At 35.5% G+C, this 22,640-nt stretch overlaps 1 protein-coding gene across 6 annotated transcripts in view; it reads left to right on the top strand.

Moving 5' to 3' along the window:
• AFG1L (AFG1 like ATPase) overlaps positions 1 to 22,640 on the top strand; it is a 192,708-nt gene that overhangs the window by 75,239 nt on the left and 94,829 nt on the right. For all 6 annotated transcript variants that reach the window (XR_006338446.1, XM_043890450.1, XM_043890452.1 and 3 more), the window contains exons 6-7: positions 458 to 557; positions 20,947 to 21,005. Coding sequence is in view for 5 of the 6 variants with exons in the window: in XM_043890450.1 (XP_043746385.1) it covers positions 458 to 557; positions 20,947 to 21,005 (159 nt within the window). In the remaining variant the exon portion in view is untranslated. The remainder of the gene's footprint in view (positions 1 to 457; positions 558 to 20,946; positions 21,006 to 22,640) is intronic.

The following is a 22,640-nucleotide window of genomic DNA, read 5'->3' as shown; positions in this document are numbered from 1 at the left end:
GTCACCTTTTCAGGGACCTTTGCCAAAAAGGTGTTAGAAATCTCAAACAGCCTGTGTTTTGGTTTTTTTTTCTCTCTTTTTTCCTCTCTCCTCTTTATTTGGGGAGAGAGGCTGTAATGGGAGTAGGAGGGGGGAGTTGGTTATGTTAGTTCTAATTAGTTAGATTTCCTAAATGTTTAGGACAATTATCTGTGCTTTCCACCTGTAGTTCTATGAAAGAAGTTAACATAGAATCATTTAATAATTTGAGTAGAAATGATAGGCTTGCAAAAAAGAAGAGTCAAGTTTAACCGACTATAGTCTTTCATGCTTTTAATTATCTACTCTTTTCTTCATGATAATTAGAATTTTTCTCTTGGAATTCACTTCCATATTAAAAAAAAAAAAGATGAGCCATTAGCAAATTTGTTAGAGCAGAAGTGAAATTAAAATAAAACAAATGTGTTGCCGTCCATAGGTCACTGACATTGCTGATGCCATGATTCTGAAACAGCTTTTTGAAAATCTGTTCAAAAACGGGGTCGTCGTTGTGGCAACATCCAACAGGCCACCGGAAGGTAAAAACAAACATTGTGCTAGTCTTATCCAATTAGATGGAAATGAACAAGCTTTTAAAAATTCATAATTTTGTGCTCATTTTATTATGTTAATAAATCTGATGACTTTGTTTTATCCTAAGTTTTGTAAGTAACTTAATTTGAAAAATCAGTCGGTATTTGTATTTGAAAATGTTTTAGCAAGCTAAATCCAGGTGATCGCCTGTGTTTGATGCACTTGCAGTTTTTCTCTGAGTATTAGATATACATATTAAAAATACTGGCCTTTCTAACTGCTTTTTATGGGTCATAAAAGAAACTCAGTGAAATGAAAGGAAAAATTCCTAATTGAATCTTGGGAAAAGACTTAAAGCTTGCCTGCATAAGTGGTTTCTGATACTTCATTTATCATTTCTGAAAAAGCACTTGTGGCTTATTAGGACATTGTTTAAGAATTAAAATATAAGAATATAAAAGAAGATAAAAATAGCAAGTTAAAATCTTGTATCTTTCAGCCCATCATGTGGTCAATTGAAGTTTGAATACTACCAAAAAATAGTATTTTATGTATTCTTAATTTTAACATCTGACTGGAATGCTATTATACAGATATCTGCATGGTTAAGTCCTTACCTCTTTCAGGTCTTTGCTCAAAGGTTATTTTGCCAATGACACCTAGACTCATTTCCCATTTGAATCTACAAACCATCCCATTTCCCCTAGTACCGCTTCTTCTTACCTGCTCTGTTTTTTTTTCATGTAGCATTTATGATCTACCATGTATTTTATTTATTTCTTTTACTGTCTTTATAGCTTATTATCTGTGCTTTTACAGGATGCAAAAGCTTCAGGAGGGCAACACCTTTTACCTCTTCTTTTCACATATATATGTATTTTAAGCGCCTGAAACAGTGCCTTGCACATAATTGGATTTCAGTAAATAGTCTTAGACCGAATATTGAATAAATGTGTGTTTTTAAATGTTCTCTCTGCAGTATTGAGAATAGATTGTGGGAATGAGATTTTCAAGGTTGGAAGTAGGGAGACCATTTAGGAAATGACTGTAATAATCCTGAGGGTAGATGATGAAGCAGTGAAGGTGGTGAGAGTACTCAGGTTTTGTAGGCAGTCAAAAGGATTTACTGATGGAATGAATATGGGTTATTAAAAAAAAGATCAAGAATGGCTCAAAGATTATGACCTGAGCAATTGGAAGGATAACTCGGCTGTTTACTGTGATGGGAAAGACTATAGGAAAAGCTAATTTGGGAAGGGAGGTGGTTCTGAGGTTTCTATGGTTATGAGACAGATGCATATAAATTTGGATTTCAAGGAAAGGTTTGGACTGGAGATAGAAATTTGGGAGTCATCTGTCCTAAAGGAAGCTGATAAGAGCAGCCAGTGAGTAGGAGAGCCAAGAGTATGCTGAGCAAGGAAAAGGAAAGTGGTACAAAAAAGATGGAGGATCAGCTTTGTTAAATGCTGCTAGGAGGTGAAAAATGAGGTTGAGAGTTGATCACTGGAGTTGGTGACATGGAGCTCATCACTGAGCCTGAAAAGAGCAATGTAATTGTGTGAGTTTTTTGTTTTGTTTTTTTTTAAATTGTCATGTCACATTAATGACTCATAGCAAATTTGTAATCTACTTATATGCCCAGATATTACTATGTGAGCAGCTGTCAAACTAGGTCTCTCTCTCTCTATTTTTGTAGTTGATCTCTTTTTTCCTATTTCAGCTTATTAATTTGTCTATGTTGTTCCATATTACTGATTTATGTTGATATTTTTTGAAGTATGATTCTAACATTATTTTTAGCTACCCCTACTAGCTAAGACATTTATAAGCTTAGTAATTGTGCTTCTGTATCTTCACCTGTTCATTAATTAAAATGTGTAAATAGGGTTAGGCCAAGTTTAGATTCCTCTCATATACCACTAGATGCCTTATTTTAGGGAAACATTAATTAGTTCATCAATACCTTAAGATCTAGTTATTCAAACAATTATAGTTATATGTAATCTGTTACACTATAGAGAATTATGAATGATTTTTCAGATGCATTTATTAAAATCTTTATAATGTCCTATATCTCATTCTTGTGATTTACTAGTGTAACAGCCCTTTGAGACTAGGCAATGAGTTTTTTCATATTAGATCATCAATGGGGACAGAAGGCTTGACTACTCCTGTGACTTGTTGACTTAACAGTATCTTCAATATTACCTTTAGGCATTCAGGATAAGCTATGTTCATAAAGAAGGTGCTTGAACAAGCTTGGAATGACTCTCCAAGTAAAGACTGCTGAGAAGAAAATTGCAGGCGGCTGCTCAAACTACTGCAGTGTATAAACTGAGGAAGGACAACCACAGGAAAGGTTAGGAACATTCTGGAGCTTATAGCTTTGTAGGAATAAACAAAGTCACAGGCCCACCACGGAGCCGTCCCTGTGGAGGAAACTGAAGGTCCAAGATGCAGGATTCCAAAAATTGGGCATTAGCCACAAATCTAAAGAAAGCCTTTTCTAAATATGAACCTAGATGGGATGCTTAGCATACACCAGGCTTTTTAACCATGGCAGACAATCAGTCATCATAAGTAACTTACTATTTTAATATAAAGAAGATGGAATGTATGTTATATATATATATATATGCCATCTCCTGATGGTGTGTGTGTGTGTGTTTCTTCATGACTGAAGAAATAAGACTTAGGAAGATTAAGTTTGAATCTCAGGAAAAGGTAAATGTGTAGGACAAAGAATGGGTCAGTGGTTGCCAGGGGCCTGGAGTGATGAGGTGTTTGACTACAAAAGGCCAGCACCAGAGAATTGAGGGGGAGTTTGAAACTGTTTTGTATCCTGATTGTACTGGTGGTTGCATGTGTTAAACCTCATAGAAGCGGACAACAAAAAAGTTAGTTTTCCTATTTATAGATTAAAAAGAAATCCCATGGATGGTAGGTGACAGAACAGAGGCTAGAATGAAGGTTTTGCGACTCTTTTGACACATTGTCCTCTATCTTTCCTTCTTGTTGGTCATCACTGATCTTTGTCTATCCCATCCCAGATACAGTATGTTCTTTTTTCCAGCCATCAGAATGCATTCAACTTTTTCTTTAGGTTACTGCTTTTAATCTACAGCCTCTGGATACTTACTATTTTCAAAATAGCTTCTGCTTATTCTCAGAGTGTTATGCAAGGTGGGAGAAGAACCTTCTTGGCAGAGGGTTGAAGCAAAGTGCAATGATTGGAGAGAGAATGACCTGTTTGGGGAACTGAAAGATAGCCAATGTGGCTAGCATGCACTGATGAAGGGGAAGTAGTGTACAGTGAGGTACAGGATGAATCTGGAGAAGTGAGAGCTAGAACTTTATAAAGCAGTAATAAGGATTTTGGATTTTATTATAAGAGAAATGGGAAGCCACTGTAGTGTTTTAAGTAGGGACTGGTAAGATCGGATTTGGAATACCACTCTGGTTATAGTATGGAGAATGGGTTACAGAATGGGGTACAGTAATTTGGTGGATTCAGGGAGACACTCTAGTAGGTTATTGCTATATATACTGGACAAGAAATGATAATAACTTGGTACAAGGCAGTAATCTCATCTTGGGGGCTGTTTTGCAAACCAGGAGCTATTTGGCAATGTTGGAGACATCTTTGGTTGTCACCACCGGGCAGTAAGGAGGAGTTGGTGCTGCTACTGGCATCTCGTAGTAGAAGTCAGAAATTCTGCCCAAACATCCTGTGGTTACAGGGATACCCCCCTCCTCAAAACTGAGAACTATCAAGCCTAAAATATCAATAGATATGAGGTTGAGAAAACTTGATATAGGATACAGAGAGGATAGATTTGGAAAATAGTTAAGAAGTAAAATGGGTATCACCTGGTTATAGGTTGGATATTGAGGAAAAGGAAAGGACAATTTCTAAATTTCTGGCTTGTACAACTGGGTAGGTGGTAGTGCCTTTATTCAATAAAGACAGAATAATCTGGAGGCTAGAAGTCCAGAAGATATTGCCTAGTGGAGAAGAACAGTGGAACACTGTATTCCTCACCACCACCCCCCCCCGCCCCCGCCCCATTATCTTTAGCTGCCATGCTTAACTTTCTTCCACATCATTCGTCTTATCCCCTCCATTTCTCATTCAGTTCAGTTCAATTCAGTCGCTCAGTTGTGTCCGCTCTTTGCGACCCCATGAATCGCAGCACACCAGGCCTCCCTGTCCATCACCAACTCCCAGAGTTTACTCAAACTCATGTCCATCGAGTCAGTGATGCCATCCAGCCATCTCATCCTCTGTTGTCCCCTTCTCCTCCTGCCCCCAATCCCTCCCAGCATCAGGGTCTTTTCCATTTCTCATTAGACTGTATCAGTTTCCTGGACAAGAATAAGGGTTGTTGTTGGTAGAAAATTACAGTTATACCTTTATTGTCAATTTGTAGATAAATAAGTTATTAATTTTAATAGAAAGTGATTAGAAACCATTAATTTTAATAGAAAATAATTGTTAGCCAAGTAAAAGCAAGGCCAGAATTTAGGAACTTGGAAGAGAAAATAGCTCTGGAGGTAGTAGTCTGGAACAGTCCAGTACAAGTAAAGACAGGGAAGCAATACTTGAGGCGCGCAGGGAATAAGGGACCAAAGAGTGACTGCCTCTGTGTCACTGTTTTTTCTAGTCCTCACTTCTGAGTCCTACCTTGCTCAGGTCCACAGGCTCATTGTCTACACCACGTAGCTGTTAAAATCTCAAACCAGTGTCATCTCAGGATTACTACTTTGGCTTTTAGCTTCCTGATTGTTTACTGGTCTGCAGGGATTTTTACGCTTTCTTATAAGCTCAAAATATGTTTAATGTATTTTAAGCATTTGTAACACAGCATTTGGAGTGCTGTTTTACATTTTCTAGGGTAATCTGGTTAAGCTTCTTGAACTTGAAGCAGAGAGGATCCACAAGAATAGGAAATTGCTGGGAAGTTTTTAGATAAAATATATCTAGATTAGTTTATATTCGATTCTTACTTTTATAAACTCTCAAGTAAATGATTTATTTAGCATTTTTGTCATTTAGGTAAATACAAATGTACATGTAGAAATGCTCATGTACAAATAGACATATTTTTACATTTTGAAGATGATACTGTCAGATCATTAGAAGAGCCAGAAACAAAATCCATAATTAAAATATCATATATATGCTACTCACTTTTTAGGTTCTAACAAAATTTTGTTAATTTCATGATATTCTAGTAGGAAAAAGCAATACTATAGATTAAGTGCATGGAGACTCTAAGAACAAATTAATAATAGATTGGTAGATTAAGTTAATTAAATTGAAATTAATAATTAAGAACTTGTTCAGTCAAAAATACGAATATATTTTTGTAGAGAAAAGAATATGCAAGTTGAAATGGCTATGCTTTTTGAGAGTAAAACAGAAAGTGCTAAAAGAAAATACTTTAATATGGGAACAATAAGTAGGAACGAGAAGTAAGCAAGCATTAGAAGATTGTTTTGTATTCTTTAAAAATAAGGGAAACACAGGCTCTGTAATATAGAAGATCTAAGCTGAGAGAAGACAAACAAATGTGTTGAAAACTTTTTACTAAGAATTCAGATGAAATTTTAAAAAGCTACATGTGATAAAGGGGTTTAAATTAAATCAGTTAAAATCAGTATTAGAAACACTGAAGTGTAGAATTGAAACTATGAAAAATGAAATCAGTGATGAAGGAAAACCACTTATGACGCTCTGGCAGTGTGCAGAAAGAGAATAAAGAATGAAAAGATTTTTTTAAAAAGTCAGTGAGTCCTCTGGAGGAAAGAGGTCTTAAAATGTAAACTTATTAAAAAGAAGTGTTGGAAATAAGAAAATTGATCATAACAGTGAATTGAGTTTAAGTGAATATTTGTAGTTTCTGCTTGCTCATTTATTTGTAAATTTTGTGCCCCTTGGAGAGAGAGTTTACAGATCCTAAGTGATAGTATCAATATTTGTGGCACTGATAACTAGGAAAAAAATAATATATATATTGTCAAGTATATTAGAATTTAAGATACCCCTTCTACTTTTCAAATTGCTAGAAAAGACAAGGGATCAAAGTAAAAATATTTCTTAAAGCAAAAGCTAGAAAGCAGAAGAAACGCAGAAAAAAGAATAAAAAGCATGAAACACAATCAGGCATGTCAATGACAGGAAATATAAATGGGTTGCATACTCTATTAAAAACTAAAACTTCTGGTGTGGCTGAATAAGCTCCTAATCAAAAAGACCTTCTTGCAGACAGCCATAATACATTCTGAACAAAATATGTAACACAACTATCTGAAGGTCCCATAAAAATTATAGAAGGGAGACAAAACTTGGAAGAGAACCAAATGAAGAAAATTTTCCTGTTTTTTAATATTTTTCTTTCTTTCTGTTTAAAAAATGGTTATCAGCTTTAGGGCAGATAAAGTTAGTGATGCATTTGATGACTAAAATTCTGATAGAAAACCCACACTGTTTCTGGCTAGAATAACCAGATTACAGCGTTTAGGGCAAGCATAGCTGCTGGAAAATGAAAAATGAATCCCAGGGAGAACTAGATTGATAGCCCCAGGTTCTCATATTCTGTGTATAAATTCTCTGACTGGCTTCTGTACTATACAGTTGCAGAGCAAACTAGAAGCTTTCTAAGGATAGGATACTGAACTTAGATTTGAGTTTATAGTTTTAGTCCAACCAAGGTAATTTCTTGCTAAGACAAAAATATCAACGCTTTTCAGAAACAGAATCCAGAAGGTCCAGAACACTGCCCAAAAGTGAAGAATGAGGAGATATTACCTATTCTCAAGAGAAAAAACCATCAGTAGATAACAGATAACAACTCCAATATGCCCCAGATATTGGAATTAGCAAACAAGGACTACAGCAAGGACTGTAACTATAATTTAAGGGGAAATGAGGTAAAGAAAATATGTTTGTAATGAACGAAAGGATAAGGAATGTCAGCAGAGAAATACAAACCATAAAAAAGTACCAAATTTAAATTTTAAAGCTAAAAGACAGTATTTAAAATAAAAATTCACTTCAAGAGCTTACTAGCAGAATAGGGATAACAGACAAAGAGCCAGAGAGAACTTAAAATTAGCCAATGTGAAGAACGGAAAATGACAGAAGTAAAGAAACAGAGACTTAAGAATTTGTGGAGCTATAACAGACTTTCTAATATATTTCTAATTGGAATCCTAGAAGGCAAGGAGAGATAATGGGTAGAAAAACTTTTGAAGAAATAATGATCGAAAATTTCCCCAACTTGGGTGAAGACATAAATTTACAGATTCAAGAACCTCAGTGAAATCCAAGCAGAATAAATACAAGAAAATACTGCTTAGACACATTGTAATTGAATTTCTAAAAGCCTAAGGTAAAGAGGAAATCTAGAAAGCAGCAGAGAAAAATGACATTAAATACAGGGAACAATGATTAGCTCTTGATGACCTCCATCAGAAACTGTGGAGGCCAGAGACAGTGGAATGACATCTTTAAAATGCTGGGGAAGAAGTTATCAACCAAGAATTTTATATCAAATAAAAATTTCCTTCAAGAATAAAGACAAAGATATTCTGATATCAAAGAAGGCTGAACAAATTCAGCATCAGATATGCAATACAAGCTATTCTAAAAGAAGTTCTACAGGTAGAAAGGAAATGATAACAGACATTTGGATCCTCAAGAAGAAAAGAAGAGCATCAGAAATGGTAAATATTGGTGTAAATATAAGTAACTCCTTTTATTTTTAATTTATTAAAAATAGAAATGACTGTTTTATGAGAAATTATAACATCATCTTGTGGGATTTATAATGTGTGTAGATATGATGCAAATGACACATAGTACAAAGTGGGGTATTTAGATGGACTTATATGGATGCAGGCTTTCTGCATTTTTTTGTGTGAAGTGGTATGATATTAATTCTAAGTGTGAAAAGTTAAGGATACTGGTAAGCTTGGAAATATTGCAGGTTTGACCCTCAGTTCTGTTCAGTTGCTCAGTCGTGTCCGACTCTTTGCTACTCCATGGACTGCAGCACACCAAGCCTCCCTGTTCATCACCAACTCCTAGAGTTTACTCAAACTTATGTCCATTGAGTTGGTGATACCATCCAACCATCTCATCCTCCGTTGTTCCCTTCTCCTCCTGCCTTCAATTCTTTCCCAGCATCAGGGTCTTTTCCAGTGAGTCAGTTCTTTGCATCAAGTGGCCAAAGTATTGGAGTTTCAGCTTCAGCATCTGTCCTTCCAATGAATAGTCAGGACTGATTTCCTTTAGGATGGACTGGTTAGATCTCCTTGCAGCCCAAGGGACTCTCAAGAGTCTTCTCCAACACCACAGTTCAAAAGCATCAATTCTTCAGTGCTCAGCTTTCTTTATAGTCCAACTCTCACATCCATACATGACTACTGGAAAAACCATAGCCTTGACTAGACAGACCTTTGTTGGCAAAATGATGTCTCTGCTTTTTAATATGCTATCTAGGTTTATCATAGCTTTTCTTCCAAGGAGCAAGCGTCTTTTAATTTCATGGCTGCAGTCACCATCTGCAGTGATTTTGGAGCCTCCTCCAAAAAATGTCTGTCACTGTTTCCATTGTTTCCCCATCTATTTGCCATGAAGTGATGGGACCAGATGTGATGTTCTTTGTTTTCTGGATGTTGAGTTTTAAGCCAACTTTTTCACTGTCCTCTTTCACTTTCATCAAGAGGTTCTTTAGTTCTTCATCACTTTCTGCCATAAGGGTAGTGTCATGTGCATATCTGAGGTTATTGTTATTTCTCCTGGCAGTCTTGATTCCAGCTTGTGCTTCACCCAGCCCAGTATTTCTCATAATGTACTCTGCATATAAGTTAAATGAACAGGGTGACAATATACAGCCTTGACATACTCCTTTCCTGATTTGGAACCAGTCTGTTGTTCCATATCCAGTTCTAACTGTTGCTTCTTGACCTGCATACAGATTTTTCAGGAGGCAGGTCAGGTGGTCTGGTATTCCCATCTCTTGAAGAATTTTCCACAGTTTATTGTGATTCACACAATCAAAGACTTTGGCATAGTCAATAAAACAGAAGTAGATGTTTTCCTGGAACTATCTCGCTTTTTTGATGATCCAGTGGATGTTGGCAGTTTGATCTCTGGTTCTTCTGCCTTTTCTAAATCCAGCTTGAACATCTGGAAGTTCATGGTTTGGTTCTAGACCACCTCATAAAGCCAGTACTGCAATGAAGTGAATCACATGATTTTTTTGACTTCCTAGTGCATCTGAAGGTTTTGTTTATACTACTGTAGTTTATAAAATGTGTAATAGCATTATGTCTAATAAAAGAACATATACACCTTAATTAAAAACACTTTATTGCCAAGAAATGCAAATCATTATCTGAGCCTTCAGTGAGTTGATATCTTTTTATAATAGTAATGTAACCAAATCCAGATTTGATTGCTTGTTCCTCATAAGCCAATAATTTAAGAAGCAAGTGTCAGTAGAAAAGAAAGGTGCCTTAATCATAAAAAGCAGCAATCCAGCCAGAAGGTAGACTCATGTCCAGAAACCAACTCCAAAGATTCTGCTTAGCCATGAGTTGTTTTTTTTTTTTTTTTTTAGCCATGAGTTTTTAAAGGGAAAAATGGGGTGGGGGGGAAGAATCTCAGTGAATCATTGAAGGTAGGATGTTGGGTTCTGCATCATTCTCCATTGAGTGCAGACTGGCTGACTCTTCAGATGTTATCTCACCTTCATGACCTGCCTGCGGGATTGCTAAAGAGGCTGTTGGGGGTAGAGAGCTAGTAATTTTGTAACTGCTTGGTTCTTCTTTCTTTCTGTTTATCTAGGAAAAGAATCAACAGATTTGACAAGGCATGGTACAGCATTCAGGAGAGCTTAAATCAGGAGTTAGTTTCAATTGCTTAGTAACTTCATTCCTATAATTAGACTCTCTTAATTATAGAGGGGAACAGAAATGGACAAGCAGGAAAGGGGCAAAAGAGCTGCTTTCAGTAACATAAAAGGTAACTATAGATCACCGTAACGAATATAATAATAAGGGAAAAGTTTGAAATATTGTGAAAATTACCAAAATATGACATAGAGACATGAAGTGGACTTAATGCTGTTGGAAATACGGTGCTGATTGACCTGCTCAACACAAGGTTGCCACAAACTTTCAATTTGAAAAAAATGCAGTATCTGCAAAGCTCAATACAGCAAAGCAGTATAAAATGAGATTTACACATTGTCATCCCTAGAACAACAACAAAAATAAAGGCCAGTTGACAAAAAGGAATTTTAAGATGTATTCAAATAATTTTTAAAAAGGCAAGAAAAGAACAGATGAAGAAAAAGCAGAAGAGACAAAAAGAAAACAATAATTAAATCATAGCCCTAAATATTAAATGCCAAATGATACTGAGAAAGAAGAATGGAGCTGGAGGAATCAACCTTCCTGATTTCAGACTATACTACAAAGCTTCGCTCATTAAGACAATATGATACTGGCACAAAAACAGAAATATAGACCAATGGAACAGGTAGAAAGCTTGGAGATAAATCCATGTACCTGTGGGCACTTTATCTTTGACAAAGGAGGCAAAAATACACAATAGAGAAAAGAGAGTCTCTCAATAAGCAGTGTTGGGAAAACTGGTTATATAGGTGTAAAAGAATGAAATTATAACATTTCCTAACACTGTACATAAAAATAAAGTCAAAATGGATTAAAGACCTAATTGTAAGGCCAGAAACTATAAAACTCTTAGAAGAAAGCATAGGCAGAACACTGACATAAATCACAGCAAGATCCTTTATGACCCACATCCTAGAGTAATGGAAATTAAAACAAAAATAAACAAATGGGGTCTAATTAAACTTAAGAGATTTTACACACTGAAGCAAACTAAGCAAGGTAAAAAGACAACCCTCAGAATGGGAAAAAAATAATAGCAAATGAAACAACTGATGAAGGGTTAATCTCCAAAATACACAAGCATCTCATGCAGCTCAATATCAGAAAAACAACCCAATCAAAAAATAGGTGGAGGACCTAAACAGACATTTCTCCAAAGAAGACATACATATAGCTAATAAACACATGAAAAGATGCTCAACATTGCTCATTATTAGAGAGTTGCAAATCAAAACTACAATGAGGTATCATCTCATACCAGTCAGAATGGCCATTATTAAAAAATCTACAAAGAATAAGTGCTGGAGAGAGTGTGGAGAAAAGGGAATGTGCTTGTATTGTTAGTGGAAATGCAAATTGAAAGGGCCCATCTGGAGATTCCTTAAAAAACTAGGAGTAAAACTACTATATGACCCAGCAGTCCTACTACTGGGCATATACCCTGAGGAAACCATAATTGAAAAACACACAAGTACCCCAAGGTTGATTGCAGCACTATTACAATAGCTAGGACCTGGAAGCAATCTAGATGTCCATTGGCAGATGAATGAAGAAAGAATCATGGTGCATATACACAATAGAACATTACTTAGCTATGAAAAGGAATGCATTTGAGTCAGTTCAAATCAGGTGGATGAACCCACAGCCTATCATACGGAGTGAAGTAAGTCAGAAGGAAAGACAAATGTTGTATATTAATGTATATATATGGAATCTAGAAAGATAGTACTGATGATCCCACTTGCAGGACAGCAAAGGAGATGCAGACATCAAGAACAGATTTTTGAACACAGTAGGGAAGGAGAGGGTGGGATGATTTGAGAGAGTAGCATTGAAACATATACGTTATCATATATAAAATAGATAGCTGGTGGGAATTTGCCACATGTCACAGGAGACCCAAAGCCACTGCTCTGTGACAACCTCAGTTCAGTTCAGTCGCTCAGTCATGTCCCACTCTTTGCGACCCCATGGACTGTAGCACGCGAGGCTTCCCTGTCCATCACCAACTCCTGGAGCTTGGTCAAACCCATGTCCATCGAGTCGGTGATGCCATCCAACCATCTCATCCTCTGTCGTCCCCTTCTCTTCCTGCCTTCTATCTTCTCCAGCATCAGGGTCTTTTCCAATGAGTCAGTTCTTCACATCAGGAGCTCCAGAAGTACTGGAGCTTCAGCATCAGTCCTTCCAATGAATATTTAGGACTGATTTCCTTTACAATTGACTGGTTTGATATTGCAGTCCAAGAGACTCTCAAGAATCTTCTCCAACACCACAGTTCAAAAGCATCAATTCTTCAGTGCTCAGCCTTCTTTACGGTTCAGCTCTCACATCCATACACAACTACAGGGTTTCCCAGGTGATACTAGTGGTAAAGAACCCACCTGCCAACACAGGAGACATAAAAGATGTGGGTTTGATTCCATGTCTGAGATGCAGGTTCAATCCCTGGGTCAGGAAGATCCTCTGGAGGAGGGCACGGCAACCCATTCCACTGTTCTTGCCTTGAGAATCCCATGGACAGAGGAGCCTGGAGGGCTACAGTCCGTAGGGTCAGAAAGAGTCTGAAGAGACTTAGCACCCACACACACTTGAGACTCCAAAGACACCCTTTAGGGCCAAAGTGAAAGCTGTTGGCTGAGCCTCAGCCTGTCAGAGTTGATAATGAAATAGATGGTTCTAAAAGTTAACCAGAGTCAAGGTCTCTGCCACTAGTTTTTGCCTGACTGCTTTGGGGGTCATCTTTGTGCACAGGGATTCCCCAAAGTACCTAAGGTTTGTTTTCTCATTGAAGACTCCAGTCATGATATTTCCATTCATTGATTCTGTGTATAAAATGAAACTCTGGTGTGAAAAACTACTTCATTGGTGTTTGACCTACTGAAAGTAAATATGTAAGTATATGGGTGGTAGTATTTTTGTAATCAAGATTTTAGGTAACATTTTGTTGTTTCTCTTTTTCTTTTTTTTAAAGGATCCTGTGGAGCTTTTTCCTTGGACCCCCATTATCACTGTTATAGGGAACTGCAGCATTTAAAATGTCATAGGATATCTAAAATGGGGGCTGGCAGTTATTTGAATAAAAAGATGGATTCAATTTATAGGACTATTCATAGAATTGATGGATAGGATTTTATCTTCCTGACTTCTCTAAAGCAGTTTTCATTCAAAATATTAGCCAAGGATACATGTGGTAAATTATCATCAACAACAATAAATGTGTAGGTGACCCTAACTTTTCTTTCAGATTTTTAAATCTGTGTTGCTAAACACATTATTGACACTAGCATCGAGAAGGAATGAGCACATAACAACATGGATGAATTTTAGAAAGGTTAGAATGAGTTAAAGCAGCCTAATACAAAGGAATATATACTCTATAATTTCATTTTTATGGAGTTTTATATAAGGTTTTATGGTTTGCTTTGGAGATTTTAGTATATATGCTTAACTTAACACAGTCTACCGTCAAGTGATATTAGACTGCTTCAGGTATCGCAGAAGAACTTACCATAGTATATGCCCATTTTTCTCCTTCCAAGCTTTGTGCTATTGTTTCCATATACTTTACTTCCATGTTATAAATCCCACAATATATTGCTATTATTTTAGCTTTATATTATTATCTTTTAAAAGGATTTAGATAATAATTTTTAAAAGGCTCATGTTTGCCTAGAGTTGCCATTTCTGGTGCTCTTTACTCCTTTATGTGTTCCAGGTTCCATTCAATATTATTTTCCCCCTGAGGACTTCTTTAAAAGATTTCTTATAGTTTTGGTGTTTTGGGAATGAATCCTTTCAGCTTTTGTATGTCACAGAAAGTCCCTACTTAAGAAGGTATTTTTGTACAGAGTAGAATCATATGTTGACAATTTTGTTTCTTTTCTTTTGACCTTTAAAAATGTTGCTCCACTGTGTTCTGGCTTGTGTTGTTTCAAGCGAGAAGTTACTATCATTCTAATCCTTCTATATGGAATGTATCTTTTTTCTCTGTGTGCTTTCTTTGGCTATTTTCTATTGCTATGATCTAAAGCTCACTAATATTTTCTTCTGCAGTATCTAATCTGCTGTTATTCCCATCCAGCATATTTTTTGTCTCACATATTTTTTGTCTCACATATTTTGTCTCACATATTTTCCATCTTGAAAAACTCTTCGGTTTTTTAAAAAATATTTTCCATGTCTTTATTGATATGCTTGCTCTTCCAGCTGCTTGAATACATAGAATATAGCAAAACTGTTTTAATGTTCTTTTCTTCTAAATTTATTATCTGTGTCATTCCTTGGTCTGTTTCTGTTGACTGATTTTTTTCTTTTTGTTCTGGACCATATTTTCCTGTTTCCCTGCATGCCTGGTAATTTTTTTTTATTAGATGTCAAACAATATGAATTTTACTTGGTTGGATATTGGATATTTTTATATCCCTATATACATTCTTGAGCTCTATTCTCTCTCTTACAAACACTTTGATTCTTTTAGCTATTGCTTTTAAATTTTGTATGGCAGGACTAGAGCATATTTAGTCTAGGACTAATTTTTCTTGCTACTGAGATAAATCCCTTCTCAATATTCTGCTCAGTACCCTGTAAATTTAGAAGTTTTCTAGTCTGTCTGGTAGAGACAGGCAGTGTTCCTAGCCATATGTGAGCCCCAGTGATGGTTTCCTTGAGTACTTTCGAATGATTCTTTTTTTGGCTTTAGGTAGCTTCCTCACACATATATGCTGATCAGTACTCCCCTGGGGACTCAGCTGGGCCCCTCAGCCTGTCTTTAGCATTTTTTTTCACTGAGCAGCTCTCTTTTCTCTGGTACACTGACTGCCCTGTGAACTCTAGCTACTTTTTCTTCCCTAGACTCTCACCCATCTCCTCAGTTGGGGAATCTGAGCCACGCTTTGCTTGGGTTCCCCCTCCTTGTGCATAAATGCTTAGGTTTCCTATGTTCCAGGCACAAAGTGCGTAAGTTTCCTATTCTCAGAGAGAACTGTCCCTTTTTTTCTGGTGTCCTGTGTTTATACAAAGCTGTGCTGACCAGGACTAGCATTATGGAATGCCACTCTTAAAATCTGCTTGCAATAGTGTATTCAAGGAAAGCTTCTTAGAAAATGTGGGTTTGAGCAGTAGATGGTATAGAAAAGAAAGTCAAGTCATCCTCTGGGCTCACTTTTCTGCCTGGGATACCCTTCCTTTCTCTCTGCTTGGTGGCACCCTGATTATTTTTCCAAGGTACTCTAGTCCCATTGTTACCTGCAAAGCTGCCTTTGAACCCAGATGAGATGAATAGTTCTCATTCTTTATGTTATGTTTATACCTTGTATCCTTTTATACCTTATATCATTGTTATGATCTGCTTGTGTCTGTCAGCTGCAACAAGTCCAACTGGTTACACTGTGGTTCTGAAAAAGTCTCATTAAATATCTTCCTCTGAAATTTCTAGATATACCAATTACTAGCTGGAAATCAGCAAATTATTTTAAAATTTCCGAGTGTCAAGTTTCTTTTTTGTTTTTCTTTTTTTTCCTTTTCTTTTTTTTTTCCCCCAAGTTTCTTTATCTGTAAAATGGAGGTGGAAATATTTGCTGTGTAGGTTTATTAAGATTATCATTTGTGTGAAATGTCTAGCAAATTGCCTGACTCCTGCTAGATATTCTGTAGATGTTAGTTCCTTCTTTTATTTATTTTTTGTCTTTAGCACTCATTTCAGTGCAAGTCATAGGAATACATGAAAGTATGTTGAATTGATTATAAAATTGTAATATGCCATCAAATGGACATATTTAATGCACTATAATATCTGTACAGTTGGTATAATAGTGTTTGAACTCCAGTTAGATTTTTTAAAAGAAGCCGAGTAGCTCTTCCTGCTTACATGGCCTAAAGATGCCATTTTGTTTTAATCTACACTAAGACAAGCGTCTCCTGGAAGGGTAAACCAGATTGGTTCCATAGAGCCATATAAGTATTTTATGTTAATTTTTAGGAAAACTCCTTTTAATTACCTATCTTAAAAGTTTTTCTTACTCAAAACGCCTATTTCTTATGTAAATAGGTGTTATTCATTCTGGTCGTTTTGACACTGGATTTTTAAGGAAAAGACCTACATGTCCGTGGGCATCTCCAAAGTATTTATGTAGATCCTTGTAATTACTTTAAAAGTCCTCTTTGCATGTATTTCATCTGTAAGTATTATTATAGTTATTCACTGTGGAGAATGTAGAGGTCCTTATACCATTCTCAAAAAATGAAATGTCCCATGATTCCAGTACTCTGTCTTATATGACCAAGTGCTCATTTAGCTCTGGTTAGTGATCATTTAAAAATTGTAGGCAAGAACTTCTGTTGAATTTAAAAATGCTATTTAGTAAATAATGACAAATGTTGATTTAAGTCTATTACAAAATCTTTATGTCTGAGAAAAATAATATTAAACAACTAAATATTAAAAATTCTGGTAGCTAAATAACATTCCAAGAGATGTATCTATTGTATTGATAATTAGCATAATATTTGAATTGCAAAAAACTCTTCAGTTTCACGAGTACAGTCCTTTTTCACTTAAGTGTCCTATAAAAAGCTAAAGGTTTTCAAGCCAAATGAATTCTGTTTAGAATTTTGTTTAGAAAATACTTCCCAGATCATGAAGTTTGAATTATATATCCTTTTAAAGGCTGATTTTTTTAAAGTTAAACCTTTAAAACTTAAATCTCAAAGATTTAAAGGCATTATTATTGTACTTTAATTTTGCTCAGTGGAAATCTTCTAATCAAGAATGTTACAAGTGGGCCTTTACATTTCTCATTGCCATTGACCTTCTGAACGGAGCATGCCTATTAAACTACATCCTGCATGAATGCATGCTAAGTTGCTTCAGTTGTGCCTAACTCTTTGCGACCCCGTGGACTGTGGCCTGCCAGGGTCCTCTGTTCATGGGATTCTCCAGGCAAGAACACTGGAGTGGGTTGCCTTGCCTTCCTTCAGGAGCTACATCTTAGGGTGTGCTCTATATGTCCATTCAAAAAGATATTTTGTGGGTAAGACCAAAAGCCAAAAAGTTACTTAACAGAGATAAACTTTCATTAGTGTAATATTTTAGTTTTTTTTTTAATATTTTAGTTTTATTCTATAACATTTCATTTTTTTGATATTCACTAGGGTTGTGTATGTTTCTTTCCCTAATAAATTTTCAAAGAGCTTATTAAGTCATAATTGACATACAATAAATGGCACATTTTTAAAGGATACAATAATAATACAATATTACAATAATAATACAATAATACTGACATAGGTATACATCTGTGAAATCACCACCACAATCAATATAATTAACATTTCCATCATATCCCCAGTGTTCCTCCTCCCTTTTTTCATCTCTCCCTGCCATCGCTGTCCCAATCTGTCCCTTCTTGAGAAAACTGATTTGCTTTGTATTGCTATAGATGAGTCAGCTTTTGGTAGGGTTTTTTATACATGGGATCACACAGTCTGGTACTCTTTTTTTTGAGGGGTGGAGGGTATTACTTCTTTTACTTTGTATAATTATTTTAAGATCCATCTGTTTTTTGGTGTGCATAGATAGTTTGTCTTTTTTATTGCTGAGTACTATTTCAATATGCAGATGTGCCAGAATTTGTCCAGTCACTTAGTGATGGTCATCTGGATTCCTTCCAGTTTTTGGCTGTTACAGATAAAGCTATAGTTTCTAGCTGTTATGATAGAGCTGCTATAAACATTGTGTGTGTTTAAAAATTATTTCATTTTTTATTTTTACTACTTACTGGCAATCATGACTGTTGACTCCTTATCATATAGCAGTATTTTTATGCACCTTCCCCAGCAACTTTATAATTAGGGAAGACTAGGAAAACATCTTACTTTAAACCCATTTCCTACATTTTACCCATTTTATTCATTCGAGGTATTGATTATAGGAAAAAAAGAGCTCATTTTGAGTTTTGAGATCCTCACAGTCTGGCTAGCATTATCTTACTTTCTGTAATATCACTAAATAAAAATTTTAAATGTAACTGAATTTAAAGCCTGTAGTCCTTAATTAACCAAAGAGCTTATGCAAATACTTTCTTTGCTATAATGATGTTATGATGAATATTTTTCTAAAGAGAATAAATGTTTTCTAATGACCATATTTTATTTCCAGAAGTAAGTGTGGCAGTTGAAATCTTAGTTATCAAATTTTCTTTAAACAAGAAAATATAGAAAGGAGCCCATAATGCAATACTTAAAAAGGAAAACTGAGACATTAACTTGTAATTTCTATCATTTGGAAGATTTTACTGTTATTTTTATACTTTTTTATTTTTTAAATCTTATTACTTTATAGAGTTGACTTTTAAAAGGAGTGCTTTATTTATTTTGGCTGTGCCATGCAGCTTGTGGGATCTTAGTTCCCTTACCAGGGATTGAACTTGGGCCCTCGGCAGTGAGAGCACCCAGTCTTAACCACTGGATTGCCAGGGAATTTCCTAAAAGGAATGTTTAATATACAATAAAATTTCAACCTTCTGAAAAAATATTCCAAGTCTCCATTTTTTTTTCATTTATTTTTATTAGTTGGAGGCTAATTACTTTACAATATTGTAGTGGTTTTTGCCATACATTGACATGAATCAGCCATGGATTTACATGTGTTCCCCATCCTGATCCCCCCTCCCACCTCCCTCCCTATCCCATCCCTCTGGGTCTTCCCAGTGCACCAGCCCCGAGCACTTGTCTCATGCATCCAACCTGGGCTGGCGATCTGTTTCACACTTGGTAATATACATGTTTCAATGCTATTCTCTCAGATCATCCCACCCTCGCCTTCTCCCACAGAGTCCAAAAGTCTGTTCTACACATCTGTGTCTCTTTTTCTGTCCTGCATATAGGGTTATCGTTACCATCTTTTAAAATTCCACATATATGCGTTAGTATACTGTATTGGTGTTTATCTTTCTGGCTTACTTCACTCTGTATGATGGGCTCCAGTTTCATCCATCTCATTAGAACTGATTCAAATGAATTCTTTTTAATGGCTGAGTAATATTCCATTGTGTATATGTACCATAGCTTTCTTATCCATTCGTCTGCTGATGGACATCTAGGTTGCTTCCATGTCCTGGCTATTATAAACAGTGCTGCGATGAACATTGGGGTGCACGTGTCTCTTTCAGATCTGGTTTCCTTGGTGTGTGTTTCCTTGGCCCAGGAGTGGGATTCCTGGGTCATATGGCAGTTCTATTTCTAGTTTTTTAAGGAATCTCCACACTGTTCTCCACATTTTTAACGAAAAGTATGCAAAGCTTAAAATTTGTTTCCTTTTCCCACTTACTGGTGCTTAATAATGTGTGTTTATGTGTGTATATTGGAGAAGGAAATGGCAACCCACTCCAGCATTCTTGCCTGGAAAATCCCATGATCTGAGGATCCTGGTAGGCTACAGTTCATGGGGTCACAAAGAGTCGGACACGACTGAGCGACTTCACTTAGCTTAGCTATATGTGTATGAACGTAAACCATGGCACATGCACATATATAAAGCACCATTCTAAGACAGTAAAAACTACCTGTTTATGATATATAACTATGTTAAATTTATAGTCTATTAAGAATGGAGTTTTAATCTTTAGGTAGTTTCTTCCTTTTTTCCTTCAATTTTGGCTGCCCTGGGTCTTCATTGCAGTGCACAGGCTCTTTGTGGCACACAGGTTTTACTCTGGTTGTAGCACGTGGGCTCAGAGTTATGGCATGCAGGTTCTCTAGTTGCATTATGCGGGTTCTCTAGTTGCATTATGCGGGTTCTCTAGTTGCGGCATGCAGGCTTAGTTGCCCTGTGGTATGTGGAATCTTGGGTCCCCGACCAGGGATTGAACCTGCATACCCTGCATTGGAAGGCAGATTCTTAACCACTGGACCACCAAGGAAGTTGTTAGGTTGTTTCTTTTAAAGTAGAGTGTCCCTAATGTTATTTACTTTAATGGCAAATATATAACTTTGACACAAATACATACACAGTTCTATCTATTGGTGTGTTTTCTTAAAAGGCATTGTATTACAGTTTTCTGTACTGAGAACTTTTATTATGGGTGAGATTAGGGGGATATAATTTGTTTCCTGATAGAATCTAGGTGTTCAAATATTAATAATTTTAAATAGGTCATCTTTTTATGTTGAGTTATTGTTTTAGGATCATTTGTGATATCATCCAAATTTTTTGCTTGCATTTTATTATAGTTTAAAGCTAATTTGGTCAAAGGTCTTTTTATGTTCTTTCTATGATTGTTAATTTTTTCTATTACGAAGAACATAATAAATTTTGTATAGTACCAGAATAGAGACAAATTTTGGTTATTTTTATTCTCCTTCACTTTATCTTTTTCATCGGTAGAAAGCTTTATTTGCTAGGCTAAAATATAACCTAACATTATGATTTAAGCTAAGTGAAAAGCTAATACTAATTTTTTCTTTCAGATCTCTATAAAAATGGACTCCAAAGAGCTAATTTTGTCCCATTCATAGCTGTCCTGAAGGTAAGAAAAATCACTTACTTGTGTTCAGTGACTAATATCGTATTGATTGGTAATTAAGGACTTTTACAGGATCACTATGGTCTTACATACAAGCAGAATTTATTTTGATATTTATAGTAATAGTTAAAGATACTAAAGAAGAAAGAAATCTTTTTAATATAGCATTCATCAATTTGTATGCAGGAAAAATTGCAAAATATGGTATAAATTATTGTCTAGCTGAAACATTAGATAGTTTGCATTTTATGAATTTTAATTTGAGGTTTGCTCATAAATATTATAGTGGAATGTTTGAACTTATACATTGATTTCTGAAAAAATATTTAATGTTCCTTGTTTCCTTCCAGTTAATGGCCATTAACATGTTTTCCCAGCTATTAATGTTGCTATTTTAGAGTAGCATTATTACAAAAATATTCTAATATATTTAAATGTGATTGCCATCAAGTTATCATGAAATTATGTCAAGTTGAGGCACATAGTTTAAATATTTGTGTGTATCATCACTGCATAGAGTTTAAAATAGTCTTCAATACTATATGATTAGGAATAAAGTAGCCACCTTTTTCACTGTTAATTTTAATAATTTTTAATGCAATTATTTAATAATTATGCATTCTACCAATATTTATTAGGAACCTACTATGTGCAAAGTACTACATTAGGTATAATGGATAATATAATCATTAAGCAAGTTGTGTTTCTTGCAAGTCACTTATAATCTAGTTGGGTATATACTATGTACCCAAATACCTCTAACTCAAAGCAGAATGTGATAAGTATCAAAAAGAAGCACATATGCCCAAATATAATTCCTATAATTCTCAGGAACATTTTTCACTGTCCATAAAAGCATATCCAAAGAAAGGATAGAACTGTGTTTTTTTTAAAAGACATAAAACTCAAAAATTCTTACCAAGAAGGAGTAAAAGCATTTATCTTCAAATGTTCTGAAGATGTAGTTAGACAATCTTTTTGAAATATACTTCGGTGGGAGCTATTGTTAGTGCCAAACTTTATTCCCTGTGCGATCCAAACATCTGTTTCCTTGACCAGTTTTAGGTTCCCAGAGGATTTTAATTTCTCTGAGATATTTATAGATATAGGAACAAGTACTTTTTGAAAATTTATGCTGTTAATAATTTTTTCCCCTTTATATTCTTATTTTACATTTGAGGAGAAGGTAGATTTGCAGTATTTTCTCCACCTGGGAATCCAAAGTAGTGTGGTATATGTAGATACCAAAATATAAACTGGGAAGCTAAGAAAAACAGATGCTAAAAATAGTTTCTTCATATAGCATAAAACACACAAAGTATAAAGAGAAGGCTCACAGAATGAAACAAATTAAAAGGTTCTCAGACATCTTTGTAGCTGTACATTTTTTTAAACCCCAAACCTTAGTTTTTGTGATATTTTAACATATCATTGCTAATAGGCAACAAAATTGGCCAGGTTGAGTTTAATTCCTTCCCTTTCCTACCCTTAATTTTTTTTTCTTTTTGTTATTTGGAAACTCAGAGCCATATTTTTCCATAGATACAAAAATATAAATGGAATAACTGTAAAAAGAAAAAAGAAAGCAGTGATGGGAATGTCTTTCTCTCCCATGTTTAGAGGATTTGTTAAGTAAAT

The sequence above is a fragment of the Cervus elaphus genome, chromosome 28 (genome assembly GCF_910594005.1).
Source record: "Cervus elaphus chromosome 28, mCerEla1.1, whole genome shotgun sequence".
Taxonomy (NCBI): Eukaryota; Metazoa; Chordata; class Mammalia; order Artiodactyla; family Cervidae; genus Cervus; species Cervus elaphus.
The sequence above is the reverse complement of the archived record's forward strand: the minus strand, read 5'-3'. Positions and strand labels throughout refer to the sequence as shown.